Consider the following 18,070-nt stretch of genomic DNA (forward strand, 5'->3'; position numbering starts at 1 on the left):
GCAGGGATGGGGAGAAGTGCAAAACAGTCAGGTGTAGGTACTAGGATGCCCAGGCCTGGGCGACAGCCGGACCCAGGGTGAGCTGGAAGGTAGAAGCTTGCGGTTGGCGCACACCACACTACTCTGGGGGCGCTTTGTCGGAGCGGCGGGCACGCTCGCCTTGTCCCTCGCGCGCCGCCGTCCGCGTAGCCCGCGGGTCGGTGTGAGCCCGCAAGCACGCTGCGGTTCCGGTTCCGGTTCCGACCTGGGCGGTGCGGTAAGCAGCCATGGCGTACTCCACCGTGCAGAGAGTGGCGCTGGCCTCGGGCCTCGTTTTGGCTGTGTCGCTGCTGCTGCCCAAGGCCTTCTTGTCCCGCGGGAAGAGGCCAGACTCGCCGCCGAGCCCCGAAGGTGAGAGCCGGCTGGGTCGCAGGCAGTCTTGGCCTTCCAGACCCACACCCTTCCCCTCAGTGGCTTGCTTGTCATCTTGTTACTTGTGCCCGAACTTAGAGTAAGTAGGTTTAGCCTTTCTGCTCTGTGTCTGTAGGAACCTTAGTTGGTAGTGGAGTTTCATCTTGGTTTTGGGCGCTCACTGTTTCAGCCTCTTGTTGCCTCTTATAGTACAGTTTGAGCTGGGATTTGTGGTGCACGCCTATAATGCTAACCTTCCAAAGGCAGGATAATCACTAAGTTCAAGGCCAGCCTGGTCTGCTTGATGAATTCCAGACCAGCCAGGGCTACATAGTAAGACCCCATCTCAAAACAACAAAAACATCTAGATTTTGTTTAATAATTAAAAAAAAAAAATTTTTTTTTTTGTTTTGTTCCTGAAGTAGAGTTAAACAAGTTCCTGTACTCCTCATGCCTGTTAATTTTTGTGTTTTTTTTGGCATGAGTGTGTTGTTTCAAAATCAGCCCCTTTGACTACTACATTCTGGCAGTTTTACAGAATCTGTAAATGCATGGACATGAATGCTGGGAGAAGGGACTGGAACAGTTTGCTATTGTTCACAAAGTTCTGCTGTTAACTTTGTCTTGTGAATAATCCCTGTAACATCCTTGAGCCATGTGAACCTTCTGATTTCAGCCTGTTGGTTGCTGGACAGCTCCCTTTGAACTGTAATCCTCTTTGAATTTGTGCATATTGGCTGTCTCCATCCTCCAGGAGCGTTAGAGATTAAAAATACTATAAATGCAAAGCGCCATGCTCCAGGGGCTGAAGGCAGGTTGAGCACATTATTCTGCCCACAGAATGTGTTTGATGAGCTGTGCTTGTAAAGTTGCCATTTCCCCCTTTCTATCATTACAAAATGCAAAAAGTTTTGCTCATTTTTTTTTTTTTCCTATCTGTGGTTTTTGTCTTGAAAAAGAGTAAAACTGTCATGACCGTGAGCAGTGAAGAGGTTAAAAACCTCTTTATCTGGCTGAAGTATCTTGAAGAAGTGCTGTTGGTGTAAGTGGAAGACATTCCTACTTCACGGTGTTGTAAGGGGCAGAGAGTGCATGGTAGACGTGACTCTCCCTTGAGAACCCAGGGACTGGTGGCCAGTGTTCCCAGCTGTGGGCGCTGCCTGTTCCGTTTTCTTCATTCCTGAAATGCTCATCTCTTGCTACCTTTCATCATTCAGTTTTCTGCTCAGATGTACCCTTCTTAGACTTTGCCTGCTGACCCCAGTTAGAGTAAAGCTTCCCTCAGGACCACTTTAAAGGTAGTTTTAACTAACAGTTATGGTACATCCTTCACATGTCATACACACAGTGTTCAGACACTCACCGAATTCCACAGAACAGGAGTCAAATCCTTGCCTGGTTTAGTAGAGAAAACAGATGTGTTACTAGGTAAGTACCAAAGTGTTGTTATTCATTCTGGCCTGCACCTGGAACAGTGGAGATGTGCAAATGCAACAGTCTGTTATTATAACCTAACAGACGTTTTATAGAGAAGTTTCTTCTTCCGCCCTCTGAATCTAATGCATCTACCATGCAATTTGTCTATTTAAGCACACAAGTAAATTTTTTTTTTTTTGCATATCCATTGTTGTGTAGCCATTAGCCCAATACGTCTTATAACATGTCATTACCTTCCAAAGGCAATCTGTACCTTTTAGTTGTTACCACCCTCATTTCTCCATTGTTAGATGATTCCAGTCATCTTTTTCTGCATCTGTAGGATCATCTATACCCTCTTGCCTGGCTTCTTTAAACTAGTATATCTCAAGATTAATTTATTTTCTAGCGAGTATTCATTCCTCTTAATGGCTGAATAATAGTCCATTGTGTTGATAGATCACATTTTTACTGATCTCTTTGTTAGTTGATGGATATTTAGGTTGTTTTACCTTTCCGCTCTTAGGAATAATGCTACCATTTGTTTAAAGATTTCTGTGTTGGCATGAGTTTGTGATTGGAACTAAGAGTGTGATTTCCTGGTCCTATTGTTACATTTTACTTTTTGAGAAATCACCAGATAGTTAATCAAGTGACCTTTCCACTTTACAGGCCTACAAGCAGTCTAGTAAGGTTCTGATTTCTCTATATCTTACCAACTGTAGGGTCAAGGTTGAAATTACTGTGGCCATCTTGGGTTATAATGACCATGATTGCCCTTGAGTAATGCTAGTGAACTTCCTGGCAGTTAGTAGACAAAAGCTTAGACTGGTGTGTGGAACTGTATGAACAGAGCCTGGTGCTGCTGAGAGTGTGCATGCCATCTTTGGCATTAGCTTGAGTCAGACATGGTGTGTTCCTGGATTTGGAGAAACATTATGTCCTGGTGGTTACAAAAGCCCCCTTCTTCTGACAAGGACAATGGAGAGTCACCAGTCTTTTTGCTGTCTTGACAACCACATGTCTGTCAGTAAGTCCCAAATAAATGACACTGCATGCAGTCCTGGGTCTGTCTACCTTTCTTTGGTCTCACGGGACTTCGCAGGTGGTATGGACACTGGGCTAGATTTTTTCTATCTCTCTGCTAACTGATGGCATTAATGAATGTGTGTGTTTGCTTTTTCCGTATCTTCTGTAGAGAAGCATCTACTCAAGTCTTTTCTCTTTCATGAATGGGGAGGTTGTCAATTGGTTAAGTTGTGCATGTTGCCATATGCTACACTTGCTAGTACATTTTCTTCTATTCTTTGTGTTGTGTTTACTTTTTTCAAAAGAAGTTTTAAATTTTCACGAATTTTAGCTTTTTTCTTTTGTTGCTTTTAGTGTCAGATATGTCTAAGACAAATCATTGTCTTATGAAGAGTTATTCCTACTTTGCAAGATCTATTGTTTATGATCCTGCATTTATAGTTTTGGGCCTTTGAAGTTTTTTTTTTCTTTTTTGGCATATGATAGGAGGAAAGAGTTCAACTGCATATAGCTTTCTAGCACCACTTACTGAAGAGACTGCTCTTTCTCATTCAGTTGTTTTCGACACCCTTGTGAAAACTCAGCCAGCTAGAAACATGAGTTCATACTTATATTCTCCATTCTGTTCCAGTAGCCTATACATTGCTTTTTGGAAACCAGGAAGTTTCAGTCCCTTAAGTTTTTTCTTTTGTAAGATGGTTTAGGATTTCTTTGTCTTGTGACCAGCATTTCAGTGTTAATTATTGACCATTTCATTGGTTCCTGATAGAAAACAATAAAAAGAAAGAGCCAAAAGTTAGACGAGACTTTGCTGGATTGTGTTGAATCAGTTTTGAGAGTGTTGTCTTACCAATGTTAAGCTTTCAGTCTGTGAGCACAGGTTTTTATTTATCTAAATCTTTTTCTTTTGAAGAACTTTTAGCTTTTAGCATTTAAGCCTTATTTTGTTAAATATACCCCTATATTCTTTTTTTGCTATATTGTGAATTGAATTATTATTTTTATTTTGAGATTGTTCCTTGCTAGACCATAAATACATGATGCTTATGTATTAAGCCTGTATTCTGCCACTTGCTGACTTGTGTGTTAGCTTTTTGAACATAATCATTTTGTCTTCAAATGAGATACTTTTATTTTTTGTTCTGATCTACATCCTTTTGTTTCTTTTCTTGCTTAACTGGACTAACTGGAGTCTGGTACCAGTATAGACTAGACATGATAAGTGCCATTATTCTGTATTGTTTCTGATCGTAAGAAGAAATTTCTTGTACCCTTAAATATAGTGTGGGTAAGAGGTGACTCATTATCTTTTATCAGACTAAGAAAATTTTCTTCTGTTTTTAGTTTGTTGAATGTTTTTGGTCATGGATTGAATACTGATTTTTACCAAATGCCCTTTTTACTGTCAAGATAATTGTGTGGTTTGCTTTTAATTCCATTGATATGGTATATACATTAATTGGTTTTTAAATAATAAACCAACCTTGCATTCTTTGGCTGAAATGAAGAGGCAACTCTAAAGACCCTCTCTCCCTCTACCTCTCCCACTCCTTCCTTCCCTCCCTCCCTCCCTCCCTCCCTCCCTCCCTCTTTCTCTCTCTCTCTCTCTCTCTGTCTTTTTCTGTTCTTTTTTAACTTTTGAGGACTAGGACCTGACTTGAGGTTCCTCTGACTCCCTGATATGTGGAGAACCCTCTCTAAATCAAGAATATGTTTAGGAGAACCAGTAATAGCCTGGGGCCAAGGCATTGGGGAAGCTGCAGTTTAAGATCCTGAGAATCCAACTCTTGTAAGGGTTATCAGTCACTCTGTGGTTATCAGTCCCAAGGCACTTGAGATGTCCTATGCTCCCCTTTTCTAGAACTGCAGGTAGTAGCAGGTATAGACAGCCTATTCCTGAAGCAAACATCTTCCTCCATTTTCCTTCTTAAAAATTATGGACCGAGTTTGCTGCAAGTTTTTGGCAGTCTCTGATGATGTTGCTGTAGTGTATTAAAACAACCTCCAGGTTATTTGCTTCCTGTAACAAGCATCTAGGTTTTGTCCACCTTGTCTTTCTGAGCTTGTACCACATAGCTCCTCCTCCTGTTGCTACACCCACTAAGGATACACATTTTTTCTTGGTTGCAGTAATGTAATGATCCCTCTACTTACCTCAGATACCTTTTGTGAGACATAAACTTCAGCACACTGCATCAAGCTAACACTCTCCAGCGTTAGTTAAATCAGACTTTGAATGGCATCAAGGTGGTTAAATCCTCCAAGATGCTAGAACTGGCATCAGCAGAGTCTTGTCCACCACCTGCCCTAGCTGGGAGCCTTTGCTGCTCCCACAGTCACATAGCTGAATATGCCTGCCATGCCTTTAAAAGGGCAGCTCCATACTGGCCACTTCCAGGAAACTCATTCCCTAGAACAGTAGCTCAGTTTCTTTTGCCATTATGTACTTGAGTGGTGCAGAGCTCATTGAGTTTTGGTTTCTTTGAGCTAGAGAAATGCATACGTATAAATTATATGTCACATAATACTTTGTTACTTTAATTGATGCCTTGCATATTGGTATATAAGTGCCTAAGGACAGATGTCTTACTATGTTTGTTCTCCTTATGAAACCTCAGATATCTGTACTGAAGGAGTGCTCAAAGAATATAAGAGATGGGAACCTTGCAGGAGCCTGGCAAGGAAGAGTCGGTCAGAGCTGTCCCAGCTCCACATTAAGTCATGTTGAGTTAAGTATTGCCGCTTCAGGTGCAGTGTGTAGGCAGAAGCTTCTGCATCTTAAGGACCTGGCCATTAAGACCACTCTTGAATTGTGGTTAGCAAAGACACAAACACATCCAGTTCTTTATTGATTTATTTGCCCCATTAAGGCCTTTCATGAACTGCTCTAATGAGAAATATAAACACATCCAGTTCCTTATTGATTTATTTGCTCAAGAATGAAATGCTACAGATGGTTAACGCTCTTCTTCAGAAAGCTCTTTTGTTAATAGTCTTAGAGTGTGTTTCATGACCAGTAGAGTGGCTATTAACAAGCAAAAGTAAAACTCACTCTGGAAAGCCATTAGGTTTTTAGTCAAATCTAAATGATATGCTAAAGGAAAACTTAATGATCAAATAAACATAAACATTTTTTATGGGGGAAGCTTTCAATAAACTAGATTGAGTCAAGTTATATTTTGTTGAATATTTAAGTACTTTTAGAGGTTTGTTGTACAGCTACTTTCTGTATTGAAAAAAGTATAAATTTTAATGTCTTTAGTATTTATATATATTTTTTCAGATCTTTTCACCTACTTTAAAATTTTTTTATTACGTTTATATATTTAATGGGGTGGGTAAGAAGGTGTGTGCCACAGTACAGGAGCCAATTTTCCCCTTTCGCTGTGTGGATCCTGAGGTTTGAACTCAAGTCATTAGGCCTGGCAACAAGGACCTTTGCCCACTGACCTATTGCTGGTCCTTGTCCTTTCTTTTACTTCCATATGATGTATACGTGTAGTGTAGCATATGTGCATGCACACCTACTCTCCTGTACTCACACATACACTCGCACTCTCACACTCGCACACGCATATACACCCACCTCCCCTACACTCAGACACACACACACGTGCGTGTGCCACAATACATGTGAGGAGGGCCACAGAACTGAGGTGTCAGTCTTTCCTCTGCACCTTGTTTGAGACATGGTCTCTGTTTGTAGCTGGGTACGCCAGGCTAGCTGGTCTGCTAGCTCCTGGAGATTTTGTCTCCACTTCCCAATCTCATCAAGGAACTGCTGGTAATACAATCACAGGCTGTTGAAGCCAGCTTTAGGTGGGTTCTAAGGATCCAAATTCAGGTTCTCACACTTGTTTGATAAGTGCTGTTACTGCTGAGCCAGACCCAAACCTCATTAAAGCAAATGTAAAAATTTCCACAAACCCTATTCATAACATAAAACTTGGTAGTACTAAAAGATTGGAAATAATTTAAATGTTCTTTATCTGGAGAATAGGTAAATAAACTTAAGATTTATTTAAGATGCTGGTCAGTAGTATGGGCAAACCGAGCTATACATATCAGCGTGACTGCATTTCTGGGCTAAGATATTGATCACTTCTAGATAAAAAGGCAAAATAAAGAGGTGGGGAGTTCAGTAGCATGTGTGTCATGATGTCAGAATTTTTTTTTTTAAATTTTGATACAAAGTATCTGAGACAGTCAACTTATAAAGAGAAAGGTTTAATTTTGGCTGTTAGGTTTAGAGGTTCTGGATTGGTTTGGCCTGCTGTTTTGGGCCTATGATGAGGTAGTGCATCCTGTCAGGAAAATATGAAGGGCAAAACCTCTTGCATTAGGATCCAGAAAGCCTGAGAGTGAAGAGGGTGCTGGGTTCCCACAGTCACCCTTAAGAGCACACCTCCAGTGACTCAAAGCTCTGCCACCAGGTCCCCACCTCTTAAAGGTCCATCAGTTCCCAACAGCACAACCCTGGACACCAAGGTTCTAACACATTGGCCTTTGGGAGACATTTAGGATTCAAAACAGTAGTGATCTTCAGTGATCAAGCCTTCAGGTTCTGCTTCATGCTTTGATTTCTACCCCTCAGTGAATGTGCTAACTATGCCTCCTCCTAAAAGCGTTGGTAGTTTATATGGGGAAGGGCCAGAGGTCTCAATGCCAAACGGTTCCATCTCCAGTAGCAAGCGCTCTGGCTAAGTACCAAGTGTCAAAACAGTTCATGTGATCTGAAGACTGGAACCAAAGCAAGAAGAACGCAGAATAGGAGAAGGTGCTATCTCAGTGACAGCCAGTTAGTACCGAGCTAAAATGGAGTATTTGCTGTTATACTCTGAGAGTAATGTTTGCACTTTGAAACATGTAAAATATTTAAGGAAGAAGAAATGAATTTAGAGCAAAAATCATAAAATATTAAAATGAAAGATATAATTCTTATGGTTGAAAAAAATGTGGTAGACTATGTGTACAACAAAACTTAAACTTTAAACAAATTTGGGTAACAGTTCAGTGTCATTAAGTACATGTTGTACAACTATCACCAACCCTTTATTCATAATACAAAGTTTCAAAACATCCAAGGCGATATTGTATGTATGAGTTATTTTTATGTATATGAGTGTGTGCAGCGCTCATGGAAGGCAGAAGAGGATGCTGGATTCCCTAGAATTGGACTTACAGATTTGTGTTCCACTATGTGGGTGCTGGGAATCAAACCTGGGTCTTCTGTAAGAGCAGCAAATGCTCTTAACTATTGAGTCATCTCTCCAGTTCCAGTGTTACATATGATTACTTTAGTAAAATGTAAAAGCACACACTAATGAAGTCATCTATTAGGTGTTGGTACTGTACACTGATGCATGAGACAGGCTCTGTGCCAAGAAAATTGGACATATAATAATTTGTTAGCTGAATTTGTTTGTGGGTATGTTATTAAAAGATGAGAGAGAGAGAGACAGAGATAGGCAGAAAGACAGAGAAGGAGAGACACAGATAGACCTGGCTGACTAGCAGAAACATTAAAGTGTAGGAGACAGCAAACGAGTTAGATGGAAGGGGAATGCAAGAAGTCGGGCCCATGGAGGCTGCATAAAGTATGTCCCCAAAAGAATACATTGCTTAGTGATGGCTTTGTCATCTTGATTTGTGTAAGCATTCTTTGGTGTTCACACAGCAGACGTGCTAGCACTGCAGTTTCAGAGTGTACTTCCTTGTTAAGTGGAATGACTGTAATGAACACCTAACTTGGAGGTGCTTGGCATGAAAGTGTGATATGTCATCCAGACTTTCATAGTCCTCAGTATTGCATAATTCAAAAATTTCTCTTAAAAACACTTCTTACTAAGAAGTGTAATTAATAAAAAAAATAACAGAAAAAAAGAAGACAAAAAAAAAAAAAAACCACTTCTAAGTAGTACTTCTAAAAGTAGCTGTTGCTGACTTTTAAAACATTTGAGTTATTCTGTTGTGAGAAACTTGGTTCACCAAACTCTGAGAGGTGAGGCTTCCTTGCAGAGGGCAGTTATCTGTATAAGGAGAAGAATCCCTTCATCTTCACTGTTCTGATCCTAGCCTACTGGCTCATGGACATCCTTTTGTCTTAGAGGTTGTAGGTCAAAGCCAGAGTTTGAGAGAAGGAATCTACAAAGGCAATTTTGGAAAGTGAAAATGATTTTCATTTTCAGGTTTGAGGTGATAAACGCACAAAGGGCATAAACAATTGGTGTTGGGAGAAGACAAAGAGCTTAGGGGAAAAGTTGGCATTATGGCTATACATTTTGGAAATTATAATAAATTCCTTGAGAATGAACACATTTGCAAAAGGGAGACAGGTTGAGACAGAATCTTGGAGGAACTAAAGAACTTTAAGCAGACTGAGAAGGGCTAAGTATTGCCTAGGCAGCTTGGAAGAGTAATAGCCCATACAGGTCAAGGTAGGCCAATTTGACAGAGATTTGTTCAGGTTAGTATTTATTGACTCACTAAGGTGATAATTGACAGCCACTTTCCTGCATTGCAGAGAAACTGTAAATGTGAGGACTGAGAAAAGCCGCTGATTTGGTAGAGGCAGCAGGGACATTTGCCACAGTAGCCTCTTATCTGCAAACGCTTAGCCTGTGTCTCACACATAGCCCAGCATGCTGAAAGTGTTCAACAGTGAACATAGGAACTGTTAGAGTGAAGAATTCCTGCTAGGTTATAAAAGTTGTTTTTACCGTCTAGCCTGCATATTCCATTTCTCTCCAAATCATTTTTCCACTTTTCAAAGCGGCATTATCTAGTTTTTCATCTATGTTGATGTCAAAAGTAACCCTTTTCTTTTATAGGTTTTATCAATAACCTTTTGGGTCAGTTCTAATGGATGTGTGTTCACTTCTTGCCTCATCTGGATTCATTCAGTGTTGGCTTTGAAATCCTTACTCTGTTCTTACTCGCATCAGTCAGTCCTCAACTCCGTGTAAAGACTTTCTGGGGGATTCCGGAGGTGACTCGGTGCTTAAGATGTGTGTGCGTTTCTGAAGAGATGTCTCCATTCACACCTTCTGCCTATTTTGAATTGCGTTGTCTCTTAATATTGAATCCAATAATAATTTGGATACCAGCCCTCATTAGGTATATATAAAAAAATAACAGGAAAAAAAACGAAGACAAAAAAAAAGCCCACTTCTAAGTAGTAGTTTCTGCATATTTTGCTGTTGCTGACTGTTAAAACATTTGAGTTATTCTGTTGTAAGAAACTTGGTTCACCAAACTCTGAGAGGTGAGGCTTCCTTTGTAAATCTTTCTCACATTCACTAGGTTGAATTCATTTCCTTGATGGTATCTTTTACAGGACAAAAGTTTTAAATTTTAATTATGTCACATTCACTTTCTGTGTGGCATTTTGTTTTACATCCTAATCCAGGGTCACGAAGACATATCTATGTTTTCTCTAGTCATATATATATATATATATATAGTCATATATATAGGTATATATATATAACAGGTAAATATATATATATATTTACCTGTTATACTTAAGTCTTCATCTATTTCATATTAATTTTTATTATAGTGTGAGATATAGATCATTTTGTATACTTTTACACATGATCATGGAGTATGGTGTGGCTGTCTTTACACATTTGTTGAACAGCTAGATCCTCCTCCCTCTCCCACTCCTTCCAGATATGTTTATGTATGTATGCGTATTTTTCCTGCACATACATAGATACGAGGAAATTTAATTTATACGTTAGATATGGAAAGAAATACCAATAACTAATAATAAAGTAGAACAATTGTAACAGTATGCTGCTATAGAACTGGTACTCTTCAGCTATTACTTTGTAAAATAAGGGTCACTTAAGCATAGCCACCCTGATAAGTGAGGAAATACTGATTAGCAAGCAAGTAGCTATTCCTCATGGATACTATGGATAGAGGGATGATTTATGTGCTAGGCAGGATGGGGTAAGATGGCATAACTATATTATACCACTCAGAATGGTGTGTATTTCATAACTATGAACTGGTTGTTTTTGGAATTTTCCATTTAATATTTAGTTGATGGCTGTCTGTGGGCAACTAAACTTACAGAAAGTGAGAGTATAAGGATACTGCTATACTCTGGTTTCTGTTACTGTCCCAAATGGCCAGCAGTTAAAATATCATATGATGTTCCATCTGTTTCTCAGAAATATACTCTATCTGAAGAACAGATCTGACATTAGTCTTTAACCAGGTGGGGTTTTGTTGTTGCTTGCTTGCTTTGAGATAGTCTCACTGCACATCCCACAGGAGCAGGATAGCCAGGTGCTCTTCTTGATCCCCCTGCCTTCGTGAGTGCTGAGATTATGGGTATATCCACACCCAGCTTTCAATCAGTTTATTCTTCTAGTGGCTCTTTCTGTCCTCTGACTTTTATGATATTGCTTTGCTTTTGTTTATCTATGATCACTCATTTCCCTTTTTGCTCCACACCCCTTCCCCCTTATGTGTGAGGATGCATGCTCCTCCAGGCTTTTTGGTTAAGAATAGTTCATCCAGCTTTGCCATTTAGGTCAAATGGCAAAGTTAATATTGAATTCTTAACATTCAGTATTAAGAATAGTTCATCCAGCTTTGCCATTTAGGTCAAACAGAGCTACTGCTCAGTCTTACTGCAGCCAGATATCATTCGTTGCATTTCACCATTGCCTTGGATGCAATTTTATCCTAACCACAAACCTGTCAGTTCTTCACTGTCTTCTCCCAGTAAACAAAATTTCTACCAAATCTCTGCTATGTTTGATATTAAATGCTTCTGCTAATTACATGGTGATAGTTTTGAACCTATCATTTCTTTTTTATAGTTCTAGCCATTACCTCAGTCAGGCACTTGAACCTCACAGCTAGCTTATTGTAATAGCTTTCTGCTATTTCTTCCAGATCCTACTTTCTCTTTTATTAGGCCCTGTACTCAACTGCTAGATTAATTCCCTCAAGTACCTTTCTCATTCAGTCGGTTCCCTGATCCAAGATCCGGGGTACCGCACAGTAGTTTGCAAACTATTCCTGTCTATACCACCCTTTCCTTAATTCCTGTTAATTTCTTTATGCTGCCAAACTCACCGGACAGTGTTTCCTTGTTCTCAGCCTTTCATTTCCTTCAACATTGACTCCATCTGATGGTGTTCTCTTCCTTTTAAAATATTTGCATCCTGGTAGTGTTTAAAGTTGGAATCTGTGTAGTACTGAAAAACTTGGGGATAACCCTGCTTGTTGTCTGTCTTTGTTGTGGGCACGGTGCCTTTGTCAGCATTGTTCCATGAGGGAACTTCATTTCAATTTTCTTGATGTCTCTTTTCCTTTCTACTTAGGCAGAATCGTCAACAAAGTATGTGTCTAAAAATTTTCATGGCCAAGAGATATTAATAGCATCATCAGTCTGCAGTTTAAAATAATGTAAAGCAATGTCTTTTATCTCATTATCTCATTTTAATTTTTATGTCATTTTTAAAGGCCTGTTAGGATAATCAAAGAGTTTAAAAGCATGTTGCTACATACATTAAATCTAGGTCATTGAACAGTAGCCACATGATATATCAGATTGTATCAAGAGAAAGACTACTTTTTTATATACTGGCTATGTATTTTTATTGTATAATTTTTGGAATAGAGAATTTGAACCAAATGAAAATCATTATAGACAATATAGAAAATTAAAATAATAATAATTTTCTTAGCTTTAAATAAATAACTATACCATATAGATAACTAATATATAATAAAATATTATATATAATAAAATATTACCATTTTTCTTTTTCTTCCTTTTTTTCTTTTTGGTTTTTCAAGACAGGGTTTCTCTGTATAGCCTTCGCTGTCCTAGACTCACTTTGTAGACCACGCTGGCCTCGAGCTCATAGAGATCTGCCTGCCTCTGCCTCCCAAGAGCTAAGATTACAAGTGTATACCACCACACCCAGCTCTATATTACCATTTTTATTCTACAGAAGGAAATACTTTTTAAGGTCCTTTGCCATGGCATAGTTATACAAATTTAAGAGAAACTCTCATAAATTTTGAAAAGTAAAATGTTTACAAATCCTATTTTGTATTGAATTAGCACAAGGAAATATTGAAACAATGATAAAAGGATTAAAAACCCCTAATAGCAACAGGAAAAAAAGTCTACTAGAAATGAAGGCTGGTCTGCTTAAACACCACAGAGATCAAAGTATTGTTTTGTTCATCAAGATCAGCCAGGATGTAGGAAAATGTGTATGGATACATACTACTGTATGTGACCCCATGAGTCTTTTGTGGAGTGCAATTTGAGGATGCTTGTTAAATTTAAACATGTGCATGCCCCCTAACAACTCCCTGGGATCTCTCTCTCTCTCTCTCTCTCTCTCTCTCTCTCTCTCTCTCTTTTTAATAAACATTTTTTTCTTTTTTTTTCTTTTTTTAATTTTTCTTTTTCTTTTTAGTTACATTTTGTTAACTCTGTGTCCCAGCTGTATCCCGCTCCCTCATTCCCTCCCCAACCCCAAACTCCCTCCCTGGTCTCCTCCCTGCCCCTTTCCAAGTCCTATTAGTTCTGCTTCTTTAGTTCTTTATATATACTGGATATTAGCCCTCTGTCAGATAAAGGGTTGGTGAAGATTCTTTCCCAATCTGTAGGCAGTCATTTTGTTTTGGTGACGGTGTCTTTTGCTTTACAGAAGCTTTTCAGTTTCATGAGATCCCATTTATTGATTGTTGCTCTTAGAGCCTCTGCTGTTGGTGTTCTGTTCAGGAAGTTGTCTCCTGTGCCAATGAGTTCTAGGCTGTTCCCCACTTTTTTTTCCAACTGATTTAGAGTATCTGATTTTATGTTGAGGTCCTTGATCCACTTTGACTTTAGTTTTGTGCAGGGTGATAAATATGGATCTATTTTCATTTTTCTGCATGTAGACATCCAGTTAGTCTAGCACCATTTGTTGAAGATGCTGTCTTTTTTCCATTGAATGGATTTGGCTTCTTTGTCAAATATCGAGTATTCATAGGTGTGTGGGTTTATTTCTGGGTCTTCTATTCGGTTCCATTGATCCTCCTTTCTGTTTCTATGCCAACACCATGCAGTTTTTATTACTGCTGCCCTGTAGTACAGCTTGAGATCAGGGATGGAGATGCCTCCAGATGATCTGTTGTTGTACAGGATCGTTTTGGAGATTCTGGGTTTTTTGTTTCTCCATATGAAGTTGAGAATCTTTTTTTCAAGGTCTGTAAAGAATTGAGTTGGTATTTTGATGGGAATTGCATTGAATCTGTAGAGTGCTTTTGGCAGGATGTCCATTTTCACAATGTTAATCCTACCAATCCATGAGCAGGGGAGATCTTTCCATCTTCTGATATCTTCTTCGATTTCTTTCTTCAGAGACTTGAAGTTTTTCTCAAACAGGTCTTTCACTTGCTTGGTTAGAGTCACACCAAGGTACTTTATGTTATTAGTGGCTATTGTGAAGGGTGTTGTTTCCCTAATTTCTTTCTCAGCCTTTTTGTCTTTGGTATACAGGAGGGCTTCTGATTTTTTTGAGTTGATTTTGTATCCTGCCACTTTGCTGAAGGTGTTTATCAGCTGAAGGAGTTCTCTGGTTGAATTTTTGGGGTCGCTCATGTATACTATCATATCATCTGTAAATAGTGACAGTTTGACCTCTTCCTTTCCGATTTGTATCCCCTTGATCTCCTTTAGTTGTCTTATTGCTCTGGCTAGGACTTCAAGTACTATGTTGAAGAGATATGGAGACAGTGGGCAGCCTTGTCTTGTCCCTGATTTCAGTGGGATTGATTTAAGTTTCTCTCCATTGAATTTGATGTTGGCTATAAGCTTGCTGTATATTGCCTTTACTATCTTTAGGTATGTGCCTTGTATCCCTGATCTCTCCAAAACTTTAAACATGAATGGATGTTGGACTTTGTCAAATGCTTTTTCGGCATCTAAGGAAATGATCATGTGTTTTTTCTCCTTCAGTTTGTTTATGTGGTGGATTACATTGATGGATTTCCGTATGTTGAACCATCCTCGCATGCCTGGGATGAAGCCTACTTGGTCATGGTGGATGATATCTTTGATGTGTTCTTGGATTCCGTTTGCAAGTATTTTATTGAGTATTTTTGCATCAATGTTCATAAGAGAGATAGGTCTGAAGTTCTCTTTTTTTGTTGGATCTTTGTGTAGTTTAGGTATCAAGGTGACTGTGGCTTCATAGAATGAGTTTGGTAGTGTTCCTTCTGTTTCTATTTTGTGGAATAGTTTGAGGAGAATTGGTGTTAGCACTTCTTTGAAGGTCCTGTAGAATTCTGCGCTGAAGCCTTTTTTAGAGGGGAGACTGTTAATGACTGCTTCAATTTCCTTGGGAGATATAGGGCTATTCAGTCTTTGTACCTGATCTTGACTTAATTTTGGTAGATGGAATCTGTCAAGAAAATTATCCATTTCATTTAGATTTTCAAATTTTGTGGCATATAGGCTTTTGTAGTATGACCTAATAATTATTTGGATTTCCTCAGTGTCTGTAGTTATGTCCCCATTTTCATTTCTGATTTTGCTGATTTGTATAGTTTCTCTCTGCTTTTTAGTTAGTTTGGCTAAGGGTTTGTCTATCTTGTTGAATTTCTCAGAGAACCAGCTTTTTGTTTCATTGATTCTTTGGATAGTTTTATTTGTTTCTAGTTGATTGATTTCAGCCCTTAGTTTGATTATTTCCAGCCGTCTGCTCCTCTTGGGTGTATCTGCTTCTTTTTTTTCTAGGGTTTTCAGTTGGGCCATTAAGTTGTTTGTATGTGATGTTACGAATTTCTTCTTGCAGGCACTTAGTGCTATAAGTTTTCCTCTGAGCACTGCTTTCAATGTGTCCCATAAATTTGGGTATGTTGTGCCTTCTTTTTCATTGAATTCTAGGAAGTCTTTAATTTCTTTCTTTATTTCTTCCTTAACCCAGCTGTCATTGAGTAGTAAGTTGTTCAGTTTCCATGTGCGTGTTGGCTTTTTGTTGTTTCTGTTGTTGTTGATGTCCAGCTTTTGTCCTTGGTGGTCAGATAGTATACAAGGGATTATTTCAATACTTTTGTATCTGTTGAGGCTTGCTTTGTGACCCACTATATGGTCTATTTTGGAGAAGGTTCCATGTGGTGCTGAAAAGAAGGTGTCCTCTTTTGAGTTTTGGTGAAAAGATCTGTAGACGTCTATTAGGTCCATTTGATTTAGGGATTCTGTGAGTGCTTTTATTTCCCTATTTGGTGTCTGTCTAGTTGATCTGTCCCTTGATGAGAGTGGGGTGTTGAAGTCTCCCACTATTAAAGGTATTAGGATCAATGTATGATTTAAGCTTTAATAATATTTCATTTACGAATGTAGGTGCTCTTGTATTTGGGGCATAGATATTCAAGATTGTGATGTCCTCTTGATGGATTTTTCTTTTGATGAGAATATAGTGGCCCTTCTTATCTTTTTTGATTAACTTTGGATGAAAGTCTATTTTATTAGATATTAGCTTGTTTTCTGGAACCATTTGCTTGAAAAACATTTTTCCAGCCCTTTACTCTGAGGTAGTGTTTGTCTTTGTTGCTTAGGTGTATTTCTTGGATGCAACAGAATGTTGGATCCTGTTTCCGCAACCATTCTGTTAGCCTGTGTCTTTTTATTGGTGAGTTGAGTCCATTGATATTGATAGATAGTAGTGACCAATGCATGTTAGTATGTTAGTTTCTTTTGTAATGGAGTCGGTGATCTTACCCTGTTTCTTTGCTTGTTTTGTTTTGTTTTGTTTTTTCATTTTTATTGGGATATTATCTGTATGCCCTGTTTTCTTGGGTGAAGTTGTTTTCGTTGGATTGGAGTTTTCCTTCTAGTATCTTCTGTAGGGTTGGTTTGCTGTGTAGATATTGTGTAAATTTAGTTTTGTCATGGAATATTTTGTTTTCTCCATCTATGCTGATTGAAAGCTTTGCAGGGTATAGTAGTCTGGGTTGACATTTGTGATCTCTTAGAGTCTCCATGATACTTGTCCAGGCCCTTCTGGCTTTCATAGTTTCAGATGAGAAGTCCGGTGTGATTCTGATAGGTCTACCTTCATATGTTACTTGGCCTTTTTCCCTTGCTGCTTTTAATATCTTTTCTTTGTTCTGTAGATTTAGTGTTTTGACTGTGATGTGACGTGATGTGTTTCTTTTCTGGTCTAGTCTATTTGGAGTTCTGTAGGCCTCTTGTATATTTATGGACATCTCTTTCTTTAAGTTGGGAAAAATTTCTTCTATGATTTTTCTTGAAAATATTTTCTGGACCTTGGAGCCTGGAGTCTTCTTTTTCATCAATTCCTATTATTCTTAGATTTCGTCTTTTCATAGCGTCCTTGATTTCTTGGATATTTTGTGATTGGAACTTTTCTGATTTTACTTTTTCTTTGAGAGAAGTATCAATTTCTGCAAGTGTGTCTTCAGCTCCAGAGATTCTCTCTTCCATCTCTTGTATTCTGTTGGTGATGCTTACTTTTGTGGTTCCTGATCTTTTCTCCAAGTTCTCCAGCTCAAGGGTTTTCTCATTTTGTGTTTTCTTTATTGATTCTAATTCTGTTTTCATGCCTTGCACCATTTCTTTCATATGTTTGAATTTGGATTCCTGTCTCTCTACGATGGTCTCTATTTCTTTGTTCCTTTTTATATGCCACTAATTTTATCTCTACTTGTGCCTCTATTTGTTTGGCTATGTTTGCCTGTGTTTCTTTACGGATTTTGTCTATTTCTTCTTTCTTTACCTCCAATTGACTGGCCAACTCTTTGAAAGATTTGTTCATTTCCTCCTTATGAGCCTCAAATAATTGGGTAAGCATGGCTTTAAAGTCATTCTCCTGTGCTTCTGATGAATTGGAGTATCCATCAATTTGGGGGTTTCCTGGTGAAGTCATGATGTCCTGATTTATGTTGGAAGTGTTCTTTCATCTACCCCTGGCCATTGGCTTATCTGCAACCTTCCCTGTTTGTTTTTGGATTCTGCAGATCAGACTGGTACTGTCTCTCTCTGGCATCTGGAGAGTTCTTCAGGAAGTTGAGAGAGGTCCTGTGTCCTTAGCATGTGCTGAGGATTAGCTGTACCTGTGGGAGAAAAGTACGCAGGCGCAGACGGGGAAAATGCAAGTGTGTGTGTGCGCGCGCGTGTGTGTGTGTGTGTATGTGTGTGTGTATGTTTGTATGTGTGTGTGTGTGTGTGTGTGTGGAAGTGTGC

General features: G+C 38.9%; 1 protein-coding gene across 2 annotated transcripts in view; it reads left to right on the top strand.

Moving 5' to 3' along the window:
* Positions 1-212: 212 nt before the first annotated feature.
* The window catches only part of Ric3 (RIC3 acetylcholine receptor chaperone), a 50,988-nt gene continuing 33,130 nt past the window's right edge, over positions 213-18,070 (top strand). The window contains exon 1 of one of the 2 annotated variants that reach the window (XM_060367084.1): positions 213-390. In XM_060367084.1, the coding sequence (XP_060223067.1) occupies positions 267-390 (124 nt within the window). In that variant the 5' untranslated portion in view covers positions 213-266. The remainder of the gene's footprint in view (positions 391-18,070) is intronic. The other variant, XM_060367085.1, reaches the window with a different exon arrangement.

Source organism: Meriones unguiculatus, chromosome 14 (assembly GCF_030254825.1).
Source record: "Meriones unguiculatus strain TT.TT164.6M chromosome 14, Bangor_MerUng_6.1, whole genome shotgun sequence".
In the NCBI taxonomy this organism is placed as follows: Eukaryota; Metazoa; Chordata; class Mammalia; order Rodentia; family Muridae; genus Meriones; species Meriones unguiculatus.